The sequence below is a fragment of the Sceloporus occidentalis genome, unplaced genomic scaffold (assembly GCF_023333645.1).
Source record: "Sceloporus occidentalis isolate IW3139 unplaced genomic scaffold, rSceOcc1.0.p SCAF_2, whole genome shotgun sequence".
Classification (NCBI taxonomy): Eukaryota; Metazoa; Chordata; class Lepidosauria; order Squamata; family Phrynosomatidae; genus Sceloporus; species Sceloporus occidentalis.
Genome location: NW_028316982.1, coordinates 161,630,764 through 161,643,793, shown reverse-complemented (window position 1 = coordinate 161,643,793; position 13,030 = coordinate 161,630,764). Strand labels below are relative to the sequence as shown.

The window sequence follows — 13,030 nt, the reverse complement described above, 5'->3', positions numbered from 1 at the left end:
TCTTTGAGTTATTCAGAACATAGAGTGGATCATATATTCATGTTTAGTGCAAATTGAACAGATTATTTGAATTATTTGGAGTTGTGGTTGAAGTGGGCATTTGCATCAGGAACCTCAAACAGTAGCTTATAACTGATTGTTTATCTGTTTGGTTTCATTCCAGTGACATTTCCATGCTTTTAAAATGTATTTGGTTTAGAAGGGGGGATGATTTTTGGAGAAAGTGTATGTCTGTGTGTTTGTCTTCATTTTTAATCTCTTTGTGAATGAAAGGCTCTATCTAGGCACAAATCCAACAGCTTAATTCTCCATCTGATTAGAGCAATGTGACTAACTTGATAGGTTGAAAACAGCCAAGATTCAGGCAGTGGCTTAGCCTCCTGGGAGGCAGAGTAATAACAATCAAATGAAGATGTATTAATGTAATATTACTTCCACTCCACAGGGACTGTATAAAAATCATAACCCAGAAACTCTTTTTGTCTGTCTCACTGATTCTTTTCCTCTGAATTTAGAGTGAAATTCATTTCACTCTATGAACAGAAGAAGTTGCCCAGTTTTTGAAGGATATAAATGTGACAAATCAAATGCTGATTTATGGGATTTCTGCTGCTTTTAAAGTATGATTTTCTATCTAAGGTAAAACATATACTGGATATTTTAGCCAAGTAAATCTAGCAGATCTCTTAAGAGACAATCCATGTTTAAAATATACTTTATGATTATTTCAATCTTGCTTTATTTTCAGAATTATAATTCCAGTAATTTAGGGTTAATGTTGGGTTAGGACACTGAGATAATATAAAACCTCAGTGATAAGAACATGTTACATAGATTAGACCTTCACAATATCTGACTCATCATGCTGACCACAGACCAACAGCTAAGTGTGTAGGTGTTTCCCATTCTTATATAGCCAGCAAAACTGAAAGTTTATAGGACTCCCTATGGGCTGGGATTCATACATAGATTTAAAATAAATATCCTGACTTCCTTCTTTAATATGAAGCACTGAAGGCAGCATATAAACCATCCAAAATACTAAAATAATAATAAAAAATACAGAGCACATTGAAAGCACTTTAAAAAGCAGTTTAGTATCACATCAATATTAAGTTACTTTTGGCCTGATGAGTCACAAGTTGTGTAGTACAGGTTGAGCATTCCTATGAAATATGAAATATGAAATGCTCCAAAATCTGAAACGTTCATAGGTAGATGAGATAGTGGCATCTTTGCTTTCTGATGTTTCAGTGTATACAGTGTACATTTGATTGATTCACAAAATTATTAAAAATATTTTTTAAAATTACCTTCAGGCTATGTGTATAAGGTGTATATGAAACATAAATGCATTTCTTTTTTAGACTTGGGGCCTGTCTGCAAGATGTAGGTCTCTTTCATCTGGTTCTGGTTGGATCTTGAGATTTTATTTAAAAAAAATAAAAAATAAGAGTAGATCCAACCAAGCCAAAGTGTGCTTGAAGATCACCGCTGTTCTAAGCCTTCCATTGCAATATCTGAGAGAGAATGAATTGTCCAAGGCCACGCAGGTGATCCATGGCTTTGGAGGACTTTGATGTTGGACCGCATCTTTTTAAAGATAAACCTATATTCTTTATTAAAGGATAAACACTGAAGAATATGGTGAGGTTGCAAATCATATACTGAGAGATGCAGAATATGTTGTACTTGATTTCTTGTTTGATGTTTGCATACTCATGTTTTAGCAACAATCAGGGGCGTATGAAAAAGCTCATTCTGACTTCTAGTTCACTGATAATCAAGTGAGAAAACCAAAATTGTTCCCCTGTATCTGGTAAAAGATAGCCAGGATGTCGTAGTGGTTTGAGTGTGATTATGACCCTGAATGTGACTATGACTCTGGAGACCAGGATTTGATTCCCATCTCTGCCACGAAACCCACTTGGGCTAGTCACATGTTCTCAGCCTCAGGAGAAGGTAATGGCAAACCTCCTTTAAACTAACCTTGCCAAAAAAACAACAACCCTACAATAGGTTTGCCTTGGTGTCGCCATAAGTCGGAAACTACTTGAAGGCACATAACACACACACACACACACACCCCTGGTAAAAATAAATAAGCAAAGTATCCTTCCCTGGTACGGAATATGCTAAAGGGGCAGCACCATAAAATTAAAATTAATGAGGAATCCAACCAATTCAGGAGATTATCAGTATTGTTAGTCTAAAAATCCCAAATCTAAAAAAAAAAGAAAGAAAAAAGAAAAGAAAGAAAGAAAAGGGGTACTTTAACAGGAACAAAAAAAGCCAGATTTCTGTGATGGCATCTGAGAAAACTGGCTCCAGAAGGAGGTGCTGACTCCTCTAGTGGAGAAGTTTTATTGGCCAGTTGTTGGCAGAAGGGATTTTCATAGCAAAATTAATTGCCAAAACTTCACGATTATTCCAATCATAGTGTTTCTCCATTGTAAATTATATTGAAATGTTTTAGCAGCTATTTCTGCAATACCAGCATTAAAACTTTGATTCTAAGAAAGCAAGGCTGGTTGAGATCCTTACAGAATGCAGTGGTATAATAACACTTCTATATTCTTTCAGCCAGAGTCATTTTGGGTTCCTTGTTCAGCTGTCTTTGCTGTCATACAGAAATTACGCTGTGGCTTGTTTAGGCTGCATTCCTATTGCGTGCAAGTTATTTTATTTTATTTTTGCACAGCAGAATGACATTGGCTGCACTCTGACGCTATTACATTTTAATCAGAGAAAGGTAGCTGAAGGAAGGTGAATTTCTGTAGTTCAGCACTAAGAAGACCAAAATGGTCACTGTTTATTAGCTGTCTTCTTTACTGAAGTTCACTTTTGCTATTTCTGTATACTGTTAGCCAGTGTTCAGGCACAAGGGCAGAAGCAAAGAGGTCATAAAGAACACAGCAAAAAAGGTGCATTTGATTTATGTCCAAAACTGCATCTTAGTATTGATTTTCTTTTCTCTGGGGGAGGGAGAAACAGGTGTCAACAAAACAAAACTATACATCTCCATTATTTTCTCAGTGTTACAGTGCAGATATACACGCTGGATCTATTTTTTTCACTAAATTAACCCAAAAAAGGACAGACACAAAGTTGGAGAATGAAGAGGTGAAATTTGTCTGACAACTTTTCTACGAGATGGAGAAACAGAGTTGGTGGTGTAAACCTTTCGGTTTAAGCTAAATACAGGGGGAGCCACAAGAAGGGAAATTCATGTAGTGAGGAATTATGTTACACCCAGAAGGAGGGAGAAGTAGAACAAAAGCAAGAAGTAGATCAAAGGGAAGGAAAAAGTTCATAGTTTTTGCAGCTAGTGAGAAGATTAGAGAAAGAAAAATATCAACATGGGGTTGGGAAGACACAGTGAAAATAGAGAGTACAGGCGGTTGAAGGAAATAGGAAATGTATGTAAGGTACATTTTAAAAAAACTCCCGAAGGAAAGATGTGGAATAACTAAAGAAAGAGAAAACTTATGGGCCCCTATCTACATTAGATGAAAAGGAGATTCTTCTTGCTGCCAGAAGTGCCATTTAATTGCTTTTTCTCCATGGGAACCCTTCATGGTCTTTCTTTTTTTGTCTAATATTTTAGTAAATGACCAGATGTTGTAAATGTGCTTTGAAAGACAGAAAGACTTAACAGTGAGGGAGAACATTTAAATATGTTAACATCAAATTTAATAGGGCTATAATCAATTGCCAATACAGTATTAAGGTTGTCTTGACATTCTTTTTGTTAAATATCAGTACCATTATTTTTGTGCAGTGTGTGAAAGGTGGCTTACAAATTCAAAATTCTTGCAGCAGATTCTAAATACCAAGAACTAAGTTGATGGGCTGCATGTTCCATGGCCTTTACAGTATCTCCCTGCTTTGCAGTTGGTGATTAAATTGCCAGGAGCAATTTCCCAAGTCTTCCTTTCTATCAGCTTTCCTTTCCAGTTATTTCTCAGATGATCCTCATGTATTCCCTGCTATTTGGGGGTATATTTTGGAGGTTGGGGGATTGGGATCATGATGGTGATCAGACTGGGGAACTGTAGTAACAAGCATAATTTGGAAATATGTGTGTTGGTCACCACTTAAACAAATCATTAAATAAACTTCATTAGTTAATGTAAAACTTTAAGATTTTTTTAAAATGTAAAATTCATAGTTTTTTGTGGGTTTTTTGGGCCATGTGGCCATGTTCTAGAAGAGTTTCTTCCTGATGTTTCACCAGCATCTGTGGCTGGCAAGTTCTCAGTTTGGGAGTATTCCTTGGCCCATCATTACAGTTATCATCCTATGTGGATATGTTGGCCAGGAGTGGTTGGTACCAACTTTGGCTGATACGCCAACTGTGTCCCTACCTGGACCAAAAGGACCTTAAAGCAGTGGTACACGCACTGGTAATCTCTCATTTAAATTTCTGTAATGCGCTGTACATGGGGCTACTTATGTACCAAGTTCAGAAGCTTCAAATGGTGCAAAATGCGGCAGCCAGATTGGTCACTGGAACATCTAGATCAGACCACATAACACCAATATTAAAATCTCTTCACTGGCTTCCCATTAGCTTCTGGGCGCAGTACAAAGTGTTGGTTTTTCCCTTTAAAGCCCTACATGGCTTACGCCTGAGTTACTTAAGGGAACGCCTCTCCCTACACAGTCCGCCACACACTCTCCGAACAACCGGGAAGAACTTATTAGAGTATGTAAAAACCAGGTTAACAACAACTTCCCACAGGGCATTTACTGCTGTAGCTCCTAAATTATGGAATGGCTTGCCAGAGGAGATCTGTCTCATTACCACCTTAGATGTCTTTAAGAAGGCACTTAAAATGGATCTCTTCTGGCAGGCCTATCCACCCAATCTGCTATAAGAGATTTAGAAATACCCCACCTCTATTTGTAAAGATATGTATTTTAAATTATGATTTAGTCTATGTATTGTATTGATAGCGGTTTTATTGTTTTATTGAGTGTACTTTATATGAAATTGTAATTTTTTAAAACTTGTAATGTTGTTTTTATTGTTGTAATCCAGTCTCGATCTGCAGGGAGAGGTGGGAAATATAAATAAAAATTATTATTATTATTATTATTATTATTATTATTATTGATGGGTAAACAACAATGATTTGTATTGAAAGATAGAGGGAACTACAGCTAACAAAATTATACTTTGCTGTAACAACTAAAAAAAGTATATATTTATATATACTGTAGATGAGTAAGAAAGTTGGAGAAAGAACTAAAGATAGCAGGAGATGCTGAGGAATGAATGTGGTAAAATAATATTTAGGAAGAAAGGTTAAGAAGGAATTAAAGTTGTTGTTGTGTTGTTATTTTTTGGTTGTTACTAATGAGGTGGAAGGATTGGAAGATTGAGGATGTTATCAGAAGGTTTAGCATGTTGTAGAAGACAAGAGAAAGTAGCTGAAGATATGTGCATGTTGTAGGTAGAAAGAAGGAAGGGGTAGAGGTAGAAGGAAGGTGTAAGAGAGGGGTGAGAGTGTAATGAGAGAGAAACTAAAAGGAAATAAGTGGGTAAGGTAAGATATTTTTGGATAGAAAGGAACAGAATAGAGTTAATCGGGGGGGGGGGGGGAATGAAGCTACTAATCCTTCAAGGGTAATTTAGTAAATACATGTATAGTAACATAGTAAATATTAGTATAGCAAATATATGTTTTAAATATATGTTAATTAAAGGTTGTTTATGTTAATTTACTTTCTTTTTTCATATTTTCTATGTGTGTCTTATATATGAGTGTATATAGATATTGATATATATGTATATGTATGTCTTTTTATGTTTAATAATAATAAAAAAATTAGGATTATGTCAGTTGCAGTCCAACAGGTAGAGAGGGCACCCACATGGGTTTAAATCACTGATATACTGGTAGATATTGAAATGTATCAGTGAAGAGCTGGAAATGCACCTTTGCTAGTTTAATCTGTAGACCTCTAGCTTGGAGAGGAGAAGGAGGAGGAAGCAAGTTTCTGGCTCTGTTGAGTCTAGCAAGACTCCCCCCTCTTTTTTTGTTTTGTTTTGGGTTTTTTCCCAGCCAACTCCCAGTTTTTAGGGGAGTGGAAGTGTGAGTGCAGGGAATGTCTGCTCTTTCAGCTAGTGGCACAATAACAAGATGGTTGTTCATGAAAGAAAAGTGCCTGGATAAATTTGCAACCTGAGAATATGTTCCAGCGTTAGGTATATTAACACAGCTTGATTTACGTAGCTTTGTATTTGTTCTCTTGGCTGTCAACAATTTGCAGCTTTTTTCTGGCCAAACCTGAACAACAGGAGAGAATTTGGACAGATTACATCAGTTTTCAGGTACTTTTTGTTTTGTGTGACTGCACCTGTTGGCATCCTGAAGTATTTCACTTGATGTTTTGTTTTTCTTTCTCAATCAGCAACCTCCAATGGATCCCTAGAAGGCTTGGATAACCAGGAGGGAGGGGTGTGCCAGACAAAAGCCATGAAGATCCTAATGAAAGTTGGACAAGGTAAAAACCATCTGTTTCTATTCCCCCTCCCCCCCCCCCCACTAAGCAACTTTGATGCGTCTCTGAGCCCCATTTGAGTGCCTCAGCTTCTGTAAATAAGGTGAAACAGTGTGAAATAGTGAAATCTATTACTTCATCATCCTTTTGATTCTAAAGACAAAGCCTATTTTCTTCATCTAAGTTCTTGACAGAGAGTTAATGCAATAAGATCTCTTCATTGATGAGCTCTTCTTGGAAGGAAAGGTCATCCATAAACAACATATACTCTGGTTGTTCTTTCTTGTATTCTGAATATTAATGTGCAGTTTCATAGCTCAAAATTATTCAAGACAAATGAAAAGGAGAGGGAGCTAACATTTCCATAGCTTGCTTGGAACAAAAACTTCAGTGAAAGAAGAAGGTTTTGTTCACTGGCCTTCTCTCATATACAGATAACCTATTGTCTAGATTTTTTTTTCTTTTGGAAAAAAAATATTTCTAATTAAGAGGTTGGTTTAGTAGTCTATCAGCTGGCTTGACTACATCGAAATGTCATCTGCAAAGGTTTTTTTTGCTAGTTTCAGAAATCCCCTTCATTTTCTGCTGATAGCTTTACAATTTAAATCTGTGAAATAACTACATACATAGTGTTTTGGGTGTTTGGGGTTGGGTTATTTTGGCTTGTTTTAAAGTAGAAAATTACATTCTCTTATCTCCTCCTCCTGCATAAAGGATCTACTGTTCAAAGCCATTCATGCCGCATGATAATTGATAACCGGCTTATAAAGCACATTATTGTTAGTTTGTAGTGAATCATTTGTGTTCTTTCAGTTCCCAATTCTGGTGGGTCCCCCAATAATGCTGATCCAACTAAACGCCCGGAACAGGAAGCTGGTACCAACGGGAAAAGCTCCACAACAAGTCCCTTTGTAAAGGATCATGCAGGTAAACAGGAGAGCTTTTAAATCTTGGATGAGGTTATTTACTAGGCTACTTCACATACATTTTGTTTAACAGAGCAATGGCCAGTTGGCGGGACGTGGGGCTGGGACTCTATGACAGATGAATGAGGATTTCCTAAGCACTTTAGGGCTTGTGCCACACATGGTGGAAAATGTGGCAGTGTGGCTTTTGTTCTTTTTGTCCTGTTTTGTGTCTCTCTTTTTTTCAAGCTTCCCCTGTATTGGTTTCAGTGGAAGGGATAGTGGGACCATTCCAGTCTTATAGCAGGCATAGTCCTTCTTCTTAGTTCCAGTGGTATTTGGAGGTTTGGGTTTGGGAAGCAGCGCTTCCTATCTTTAGTTAAGAGAAAACCTCCCCAGTGGTCTCCATCCTCTCCACCCATGGAGGGGGAGATCTGGAGTATCCTGGGGCATTTGCCCATGGACCCTGGGATTGCACACAAAGAGTTTATTCATTAATAAAAATAAACATTGATGTAGTGAGAGAAAACAAGTGAGCACTAATATGGGAGGTCAAAAATTATTACCTTTTTGCAAAAGCAAGCCCCTCTCTCTTCATTTGCATTTCATAGAAGCTTGATGGCTCCAAGTAAGAATATTATTGATTTGTTGGAAATAGGCTTTGCTCTAAATGTGTTTTCTAACTGTAAGAGCTAGCTTTCAGGAAAAGGTGGCTTAATGATCATTTATGGTTGTAATCCAGCACATAGTTAAGCATACTTAACCTTAGTTCTAGGGTACTTAACACAGTGGCACTGAATACATTCTTTCCTGTTTCCAAACTCTGGGTATGAGGTTAGCTAGGTTAGATTTACTGAAGCTTCTGAAAACATAAATTCTGAAGGATTAGACACAAAATAAATGAAATTAGGACAAAATCTGATACTCCATTTCATATTTAACCTGATCCATAATTTAAAAATATATCTTAAAAAAACAACAAAAGTGATATATACATAGCCCTCAAACGTGTTCTGTTCCTTCTCTTTTCCTCTAATTTCTTCTGATCTGTAACTAAAAGAGACTCTCTAGGAAGGGCAAGTACAAATATTGCTAAGAGTTTAATTCAACTTGGTCTCTGGACAAAAAAGAGAAAGAAAGAAAGTGGCAGGGCAATAGTGAGTCCTGAATTCCTATTTCATCCCCATTAGCTATCTTGAACTGAGCAACATCTGTTAAGAAGTAGTGTGTATCAAAGGGCTCCCTTGTCAATGCCAGTCCTTTCTGCTGATGGGTGATGATAGATGGAAAGAACACAGTGTGTTTTGGGAGCAACATAAAAAGAGAGAGCAACAGACGCACAGAATCTTGCTTAATAGGAATGGCTGGGCTTGACCGGCTGTGCTGTGCTATCTTGCAGGGTAATTGGTTTGCCAAAGTCAGCTTGACAGTTAAATCTTTCAGAACTACAAAGTGAAGATGGAACAGTGTTCATGTTGAACTTAGATCTGTTTTCTCTTTCTCCCTCTTGTCCCACCCCACTTTTAATTTTAGGTCCAAACTCAGATGGGAACAAAGCTGGACATTCCAGTATCCTTGGTTCAGAGGTGGCCTTATTTGCAGGGATAGCTTCAGGGTCCATTATATTCCTCATCATCATCATCACTCTGGTGGTTCTCTTGTTGAAGTATCGAAGGAGACACAGGAAGCATTCACCGCAGCACACGACAGCTCTGTCACTTAGTACATTAGCCACCCCAAAACGCAGTGGGAACAACAATGGGTCTGAACCCAGTGACATTATCATTCCTCTGAGGACTGCAGATAATGTTTTTTGCCCACATTATGAAAAAGTCAGTGGTGACTATGGACATCCAGTGTACATTGTTCAGGAGATGCCCCCCCAGAGTCCAGCAAACATTTATTACAAGGTCTGATGAACACTCAGTGGTGGTACCTTTGGAAACTCTCTCTCTCCTGTCAAATGTTATCCATGACATGGAGGGTGGGGTTTGGGGTGGTGAGCCCCTCTGCTATAACCACTGGACCACGGGTGCAGTGGAGAGAACAGCAAGTCCCACCCTGATGACAGAGAGCGATTTCAAGATGGACACCTTCTCTAGTCTGTAGAATTCCTGCCTCGGTGAACAAGCATTTCCTTGGAAGCTGGAAGAATTTACATAGAAGATCCCCATACCAATTGCTGTTCATCACCTTCTAAGCCATGTGCTGCAGGCGTTCAGGCACGTATAAAAAGCCCAGGGAAGATGGAGCAACTCACAGATGCTAATGGTTTTCGGCATTCTGGGAAAGAAGTCTTAAGTCATCAAGCTTGAAATGCAGCCCTGTGACTTTGTGTGTGCGCTTTTCTTGTAGCGCTTAAGGATTTGTTATACAGACCTTGGCTTTTAAGTAAGACTTTTGATCATTTTCTTGCTTTTAGTCAGTCCCTGTTGCATTTTACTTTAATTGGGTAGCACTCTGGCATCCTTCAATTCAGAATTCTTTCATGCCACATCCTGCATCACTGTTGGGAAGATTAAAATGTGTGTGTGTAGAGGGGGGGTTGTTTGTGTGGGCTTTTTTGTTTGTTTTGTTTTTGTTTACCATTTCATACTCCATCTGTTTACGATAGCAGCCTCACTTGAATGGTTAATGCTTTGGGAGAACCTGGGCTTGCTACAAAGGGAATCTTCTAGCCAAAAAAGCTAGCTTGTCAGTAAAGTCAAGAATATAAGGTAAAGGGTGCTCAGAGACAGAGAGGGAGGGGGGGAAAGGTCTGATAGAATGCTACAGCCTCTGGAGTATCAACTGGACAAAGCCAAACAGTTTAGGTAGCATATCACTTTGACATCTGGAGTTGTAAGCAGCATCTGAGACACAGCAACACAAGCAGCTGATTCAGGTCTGCACTGGAAGGATGCCAAGGTTATTCTCCAATAGTAACTTGCAAGAGAAAATAGTTTTTCTCTCTCTCAAAGTAGAACGAAGAGTATAAGTAGGTGAATGTGCCTAGAATACAAGACAGTAGAAGGCCAGTGGTGATATATTAGGGCAGGACTGCTGTGGTACTGTACCAGCAATAAGATGCACAGCTTTGATCTAGCTGTAGCAAAATCATTGTCTGCTTCAAATGACATTTGTTTTTTTTTTAAAAAAAAAGCAGATTCAGCTGCTATACTTATCACATTTATCTATTCACAGGGAAAATGTTTAAGGAAACAGTAGCATCTGACATGGAACAAAATCACAAGCTTAACAGTGAAGAGGGCTATGATTCCATCACTTATGCACACACGCACATACACACAAACACATATATACACACACACAGGCATTCACATCTCTAAAAACTGATCAGGATTTTCCTTTTTCCTCCAACCAAGCCTTTTAACACTCTGGTTTCTGGCAGTGCATTTTCGAGGTAAACGTGTCCTAGACACTGCTGCTACTAGGGTTGTCTCTTTCAGAGTTAAAGCACATAGGGTAAACTGCATGGTCCATAAAGATGCAACACATTTAGACACAAGAGTGGAGGAAGTAAGGTGTGACTTATTTATAATAGGTGTATAGAACCCAAGGGATATAAGTAGCAGATTTTGTTATGATTACTAATATATATCTATATATTGAGATTGCACAGAATCTATACCAGAAGATGTGAAATTCATCTGTGACAATGAAATCAATCCACAATTGTGTCAGCATTATTAAGCAAAACAACAGTGTAACTACTGGGTGGGTGGGGGAATAGCTTTGCTCCAAAAAGGACAATACAGAGAGGAAATGCAAAAATAACCAAGCCCTCTAAGCTGTCTTGCATAAGTAGTAGAATAGGAAATATGACCCCTTCCTCCGAATCATGAAGTCAGTGTAACTGTGTCATGTATTTTAGCAACAAAATATTCTGCTGTGGGTTTTTAGTTCTGTTTTTGTTTGTTTCTGCCTTTCTGTCCCTTGCCTTATGAGATGGCGTATTTGAGTTGGTGACAAGTAGGAGAGTTTCGATATCAAGTTTTCTGCTTGAAGTATGGTGGTTGTCCTGCCTCCAATCTCTCCATATCCCGGGGGGAATAAATCTACTTTTTTATGTGCTATGCAAAATAGATGTCTTTTCACATAGTCCCGTTCCCATAGCAACACTTCACTTTCTGGACTGGAAAGGACATGGAACTACAGCATTTTAAGGGTCTCAGGCTTCCACTGAGCACGTGCAAAGATGTACTGTCATAGAAATGATTACTCTCTGTATTTCCTGAACCTGAAAATGATGTTGGTCCAAGAAGGAGAGACGGAGGGGAGGGAAGGGGAGAGCGGAGAAGAAGCAAGGTTTATGTGGGAAGTTACCATGGTAACTAACTACAATACAGATGCAGTTCTTTCCTAAAGCCGCCTTCTCTGTGAATCCACCCATGCAAGGTTTTTCTTCTAAGTTATTAAGATTTTATTTGGGGGGAAGGGAAAAATAGATGGGCTTGATTCCCCCCTCTTTAGAATATTATTTAGTTGGTTGGTTACATTCTGATTATGTTCTAAACCTGGGAGAGAGGATAGTGGACAAATCAATGAAGAGCAGCCTAGAACTGATTGGGGAGGGGGGGAGAAGACCCCCGTGTATCTGTGTTGTGTCTTGTGCAGAATAATGACAATCTAACCAACTGTACCTTTAGTTGGTGTTTGGTTCAGCTTTGAAAAGTTACTGTAAATGCCTTGCTTGTGTTTACCCCTTGACCACCTAACTTTTTTGAAATTTTCACCATGATGTCTAAGAGAGAAGATGCTGTAAATACGTTCAGATTTACTGTATATGGATTTGGGGTGTTACAGTAGCCTTATTCACCTTTTTAAAATAAATATAAAATAAAAATACACATGGAAATGAGAATAAACATCTTTTCTTAACCGGATTGTGTATATAGAGCAACATTGGTTTTTTATAAAGTCTAAGCGAGATGTTTTGTATAAAATCTGACTTTTGCTATGTATTTAGCTACAGCTTGTTTAAAGGCCGTGTCATTCCCCTTTGCACAGTATCCAGGAAAAAAAAGGATAAGGTATAAAAAAGGTTGCCAAATTGCTGCATATTTGTGCTGTAATTGTGTACCATGAATATTTATTTAAGAATTCCTTTGTCCAGTTTGTAAGTAACACAGTATTATGTTTGAGTTATAAATAATTTTTCTTTCCTTTTTTTAAAAAAACTAGACTGTCATAGATTTTGAAATCTGCTTTTGTTCTACATTGCAGTTAGCCCCTTCCAGAAAATGAAATCTATGAAGATCACATTCCACTTCTGTTTCAAACTGAATTCATTCTTTTAAAAAAAAATAAAATATTTTTTTCCTATGGAAATGTTGCCTTCTATGGATGTTTCTTTCCCACCCCCAAACCATTCCTCTGTCCCTACTTCCATTTTTACTGTTTGTATCCAGGCGTTGAGGCTGTCACCTTCTCTGCCCACCCCAAACAAAGGTAAAAATCTATTCAGTGTTCAGGATGATGAGTTACATAGTTTTTCAGTTAAGATTTGGTAGAACAAGGGTCAGTGCCACAATGCGATATTGTATTTTAACCTACACTTAATCTCAAGGACATTTGTCAGCAGATAATGGCTCTGTTGCAGTTTTTCTTGTTCA

General features: G+C 38.1%; 1 protein-coding gene across 2 annotated transcripts in view; it reads left to right on the top strand.

Moving 5' to 3' along the window:
- The window catches only part of LOC149319200 (ephrin-B2-like), a 64,057-nt gene extending 51,331 nt beyond the window's left edge, over window positions 1-12,726 (top strand). Inside the window, exons 3-5 of one of the 2 annotated variants that reach the window (XM_089511252.1) lie at window positions 6,421-6,513; window positions 7,324-7,437; window positions 8,949-12,726. In XM_089511252.1, coding sequence (XP_089367378.1) covers window positions 6,421-6,513; window positions 7,324-7,437; window positions 8,949-9,331 — 590 coding nt within the window. In that variant the 3' untranslated portion in view covers window positions 9,332-12,726. The remainder of the gene's footprint in view (window positions 1-6,420; window positions 6,514-7,323; window positions 7,438-8,948) is intronic. The other variant, XM_089511253.1, reaches the window with a different exon arrangement.
- The last annotated feature ends 304 nt before the right edge of the window (window positions 12,727-13,030 follow it).